Below are 5,573 nucleotides of genomic sequence, written 5' to 3' on the forward strand. Positions count from 1 at the left end.
GTTTATTGGGGTGACACATCTGCCCATCCGAGGGCTCTGACAAGCGGCTTAAGGTTGAAGGCTCCCCAGATCATACCTCCGCCTTGCTGAGGTCCCAGACGGCCAGTCCAGCAGGCCCCTGGGCCTACTGAGCTGCAGCCCTTTGTCACCGCGTCTCTTGCCGTCAGGGCACCCTGGGCTGAAGTGGGCCTGCGGTCGGCCTTTTCACAGAGCCCAGGGCAACAGCCCAGTCACTTTCGGAAGTTCTCTCTTTGGAGAAGCAAGGAATATCTGCGAAGGCGGGTCCAGTGCTCCTGCTCTTTCACCTTCTTCTCCAGCTTCTGGAACCTGTGGGCCACACAGATGGGGATGAGAGGAAACCGCCTGGTGCCGTCTGCCCCCCACCCCTCCCGCTCCTAGGTCCCTGGGCAGCCCCTGACGGCCCTGTGCTAAACTAAGAAAGTCTCCAAACAGCACATCCACTGCCTGTCTGTGTCCTCAGGACTCAGCCGGGTGCACAGCCCGCCCTCGGAACCCCTTTACTGCCTGACGACAGGGCCGGCGTCCTAAACCAGGAGGCGCGCCCCGACAGAAGTCACCGCGCGCTGGGGGGCTCGCGGTCCGTGTGCGTGGACCACCGCGAGCCACATCACAGTGCCAACACGTCCAGTGAATAAACACTCCCTGAACATCGACTAGTGTCACCAGCTGGACCCCAAGCCCTGACCTTGACTGCCACCTATTTGTACCCACCGACCTTTGTCCCGCATTTTTCCTTAAGCCCTTCTTTCCAAACAAATAGTTTTATTTACTTTTTTTTTTTTTTAAGATTTTATTCATTTGAGAGAGGGAGATGCGAGAGAGAGCACAAGCAGGGAGGAGAAGGAGAAGCAGGCTCCCTGTTGAGCAGGGTGTCCCACGTGGGGCTTGATCCCTTTCCAGCGTATCTCTTAACTCAGGCAAAAGACCCAAGGGGCACAGCAATCGTGATTGAACCTGAAACTACCCCTCAAGCAATGACATCTACCCAGAGACTTCCGGAGGCCCAGGCCACCCAGACCGGTTTGAACTTAACCCCCAGCTCACGCCTGCGCACATGGACCATGGAGTGACCCACGGAGGGACCGACAGTTACCTTTACCTCAATATAATACTAAAATCTCCACCTGAGGAGGAGCAAAAGCCTTGTTTACATAACAACCTATGTGCAGGCATGTTTCCTTAAGGCACACGCATGACCCTATGCCCACCTCTACGTACCATGACGAGGCTTCCCTGTTTAATATTCATCCTAACCCTCAATCAAAGGAACCCATTCACCCTTGCTCAGGGAGTCCCAGCTTTGGAAGTTATTCCCCGTGATCTCCTCGTTGGCTGCAATGTGTGCGACAGCTCGCCTGGGGTAGTTTCCCAGTGAACTCACGTTGGTTTGGTTACACCAGTGACAGGCACGGGCGCTGCAAGTGTGGGAAAGACCAGAGTGCCTAAGACAGCCCCGGTCCCCCCCCCCCCCCCCGGTTTCCTAAGGGTGACAGGAATGAAAGAAGGCTTGTAATAGGAGGCATGTAAATGCCACCGAGGTCAAATGGAGGAAGGAGGAAGGTTCCACCCTGCCCAGGAGTGCTCCTGGGAGGTAAGGCGTTTGAGTTGGGTCTCTTACAAAATAAGAGGTTAATTACAAAACAAAACAAAAAAAACCAAGTAAATGCACTTCAGTAGAGGAGAGTCAGAGAAGTCCAGGAGTCCCCCCTCATTCTGCAGGCAGAGGTGGCCGCTGGGAGCACGCGGAGGACGCCTTCGCTCTGGGGAAGGGGTGCGGGCTGCGGGCCAGGCTTCTGCCTGCATGCACGGAGGGTGTCAAAACGCCGAGGGCAGGCAGGAGGAGGGCTCCTTCTGGGGAGAAAGGCAGCGATTGCAGCTTTGGATTTGGTTGGAGGCCCTGCCTGCCAAGGGACGTCCACACGGAGATGTAGCTGGTACTCAGCTGACTCACTAAAACATTTTTTCACTTCAAAAAGTAATCTATCCTTTGCTTTAAAAAAAATCAAAGAATCCAGGTGGATATACAATTACAAGCAATCTCCCTCTCACCGCAGATCCTGGTTTTCCGTTCCCAAGGCAACCGTAATTAACAGCTCCTTGTAAAGCCTTGGAAATTGTTTATACACGTATAAGCATAGACGGGCATAAAATCTTTTTTTTTTTTTTTTTTGCCACACACTGTTGTACACCCTGGTGTTTGCACTGGAAAAGTATCCTAGAAACTGCTTCTAGGTGGCACTCACAGATCCGCCACCTTCTCTTGCCCTATCGAGGACCCTCGGGGCTGCCAATCTTTTGTTAATGCCTTCCAGGCTGCAGTGAGCGTGCGTGCGTGCGGGAGCGAAGGGGAGGGAGGTGGCAGTGTGTGCGGGTTACACACTCAGGCTTTGAACCCAGACTGCGTGTGCCTCGCTTACAAGCTGGTGACCCTGGGCAGGCGATTTGCCCTCCGTCAGCCTCAGCTTCCTCGCTGTGCAGTGGGGACAGTAATGACAGTAAAAAATAGCACCCGGCACACAGTAGGGGCTCAGTACAGGTCAATTATCATAATACGTCTGCCGCTGATAAATTAGTGGAAGTGAAATTTCTGGGTCAGCAGGTCAAAACAACAGGGATGGCTCAGTTGGTGGATGGGTTGTAAGTTTGAGCCCCACATTAGGTGTAGAGATTACTTAAAAATTAAATCTTAAAAAAAGGAAAACGTGACCGTCCAAGAGGCAGCTGAATAGATGGAATGAGGGCCAGTTTTATTTATTTACTTATTTATTTTAAAGATTTTATTTATTTATTCGACAGAGAGAGAGACAGCGAGAACAGGAACACAAGCAGGGGGAGTGGGAGAGGGAGAAGCAGGCTTCCCGCGGAGCAGGGAGCCTGATGTGGGGCTCGATCCCAGGACCCTGGGATCACGACCTGAGCTGAAGGCAGACGCCTAACGACTGAGCCACCCAGGCGCCCCAAGGGCCAGTTTTAAAAGGAAGCCTGAAAATAAAGCCGTCATGTGTTAAGACGTGGGTGATTTTCAACATACACCGTTGGTGTGGAGACGGCCTTTCTCTATGATCTAATGCTAAGTAACGGCTCGCCTTTCCTGCGTGTGCCATAATGTCCCATGCGGAGATACGGCTGCCACTTACTTCATGCACAAAGACACTGAGGCCTGTCCCGTCACTCAGAGGCCCCCAGTCTCGTCCCGGTCCTATTGCACAGCTTGCACCCTGAATTTGAGGCTCTTTATGCCCGCCCTTCAGTGAAGCCTAAGGGAGGAGGTGGAAAACTCCAGCTACCTGACCCTCGAAAACTTGTTTGGCTAGATGAGCAGCCATATTTGCTCCTACCTAAAGACAAACCAGGAAAAAATTATTCATAACACACTGGCACAGAACTCTCAAAATCAAAAGAAAAAGAACTCACGCTTGGGAAAAAGATCCAAGGCAAGTCAAGGAAGGAGAGAGAGAAACGTACATTATATGTAACAAAAAGCTGCTCAATCTCCTTCACTTCCTAATGAAAATAGGAATGAGCTCTCAATTCCTGCCGGCCCAGCCCCTGGCTCCCTTGGCTGTGGACCCGGTCTGTTGGGTCACCCCAGAAGCCCACCTTCTGACAGAAAGCTGGCTGTGGAGAACCCCCAGTCTTGCTGGGCTCTGTATTCCACAGGGAATAAAGGGAAAGAGAGACAGAGAGGAGAGAGACATAGAGAGGAAGGGACACTCTGTTTCTGTCTGCTTCCTGGTGTCCAGAAATTTCTGTCTTGTGATCAAGTTTGACCCGGCCAGAGATGGCAGACTCTAAAGCAGGGCAGGGAGCCAGGAAATGGTGCCTGGAGACCGGGGCTGGAGGAGAGCAGAAGCCAGGCCTCAGGGAAGGGGTGGCGGGGTGGGGGGTGGGGGCACATATTTGGTGCTAACTGGCCTCCTTTTAAAGCCCCAAAGGCAGGCTCCCTTTCGCACTGGCTGTTTACAAAAGTCCCAAGTGCAGGTTTTTTAAAACAATTTGGACAGATTATTGCAAGTCTGAAACTTTGAATCGATTGCCACATAAACCCATTGCCTTGAAATTTCACCTAGTTTTAGGGCCAATGGAAGCTGTTTCAGACATGAGGAATAAAAAGGGGAGAAAAAGATGAGATTAAAATTTGGGGGACATATATGGGTATATGTGAGAAACAACAATAGGAAAATGTTAATGACAGAGTCTAAGATGGTATGTGGATGTTCAGTGACTTTTTTTTTCTCAAAGCTGCTGTATGTTTGAAAATTTTCAAAATAAGGGGCGCCTCAGTGGCTCAGTCGGTTGAGTCCAACTCTTGATTTTGGCTCAGGTCATGATCTCATGGTTATGAGAATGAGCCGCATGGAGCCTGTTTAAGATTCTCTCTCCTTCTCCCTCTGCCTTCCCCCCCCCCCCCCAACCCTATGTGCACTTTCGAAAGGGAAGAAAGAAAGCAAGAAAGCAAGAAAGAAAGAAAGGAAATTTTCAAACTAAAATGTTGAGGCAGGGACTACTCTTTGGGAAAACCCCAGGTACCAGACCTCAGAGCAAGTAGAACAGGAAAAGGCTTCTTTAAATCAATGTTTCCCAATTTATTGCTGGGACCCAATTTAGAAAATGGGCTTTCTATTGAGATCAGGCCCAAGTAAATGTTCCTTCAATCTGGGCTGGCCACAACCACACAGTGTGACCCCTCCCAGCTCCTGCTAAGTCCCGGGACCCAGTGAGCACTTCCCTGAGCTTTTCTGTTCCCAAGCTCTCAAGCCCCTGGTCCCTGATGTCCCACCTGGCCAGCCCCTCCAGTCTTCTCCCCTGCAGAAGGTTCCCCGGGAGGCAGTTCTCTCCACCCCTCCCAGTGGCTATGGGGCCTTCCCAGGCAGAGGTTGGGGTGTGGGACCTAAGAGCTAAGCTGTGTTGACAGGAAGGAAAGACATTTGAAAAAGGGGGCTGTAGATAAGTCCCACTCCAGGGGCACCTCGGTGGCTCAGTTGGTTAAGCATCTGCCTTTGGCTCAGGTCATGATCCCGGGGTCCTGGGATCGAGCCCCGCATTGGGCTCCCTGCTCAGCGGGAGCCTGCTTCTCCCTGTCCTGCTTGTGCTCTCTGTCACTATCTCTGTCTCTCTCTCTCTTTCTCAAATAAATAAAATCTTAAAAAAAAAAAAAAGAAAAGAAAAGTCCCATTCCCACAGGAGCACAGACTGGAGGAGGTCAGGGCAGAAGAACCTCATCCTTATGAGAGCAGGCCCGACCACAGGGGAGTGGAGAAATATATGGTAGACACATCTTTCCATGGACATTACATAGGCGTTAAAAACCATATTTATAAGGAGTTTTTTCTTAAAAAAAAATTAACTTATATTCTGGAGTGACACAAAGCCAGACTTAAAAACCGAACATGAAACAGGATCTCAACTTAGTAAAAACGCCAAAGGGAAAACCTGAAGGAAATGCACTAACATAGGAGGAAGAGCAGTGCTAGGGTTTTTGTGTGGATCGTGGGTTATTTAAATTTTTTTTTTTTTGCATTGTCCTGTTTTCCAAATTTCTATAAGTGCAT

At 50.6% G+C, this 5,573-nt stretch overlaps 1 protein-coding gene across 1 annotated transcript in view; it reads right to left on the bottom strand.

Moving 5' to 3' along the window:
• The window catches only part of WDR93 (WD repeat domain 93), a 43,359-nt gene continuing 37,786 nt past the window's right edge, over nt 1-5,573 (bottom strand). The window contains exon 17 of the mRNA XM_032392046.1: nt 1-327. Coding sequence (XP_032247937.1) covers nt 231-327 — 97 coding nt within the window. The 3' untranslated portion in view covers nt 1-230. The remainder of the gene's footprint in view (nt 328-5,573) is intronic.

The sequence above is a fragment of the Phoca vitulina genome, unplaced genomic scaffold (assembly GCF_004348235.1).
Source record: "Phoca vitulina isolate PV1807 unplaced genomic scaffold, GSC_HSeal_1.0 scaffold65, whole genome shotgun sequence".
In the NCBI taxonomy this organism is placed as follows: Eukaryota; Metazoa; Chordata; class Mammalia; order Carnivora; family Phocidae; genus Phoca; species Phoca vitulina.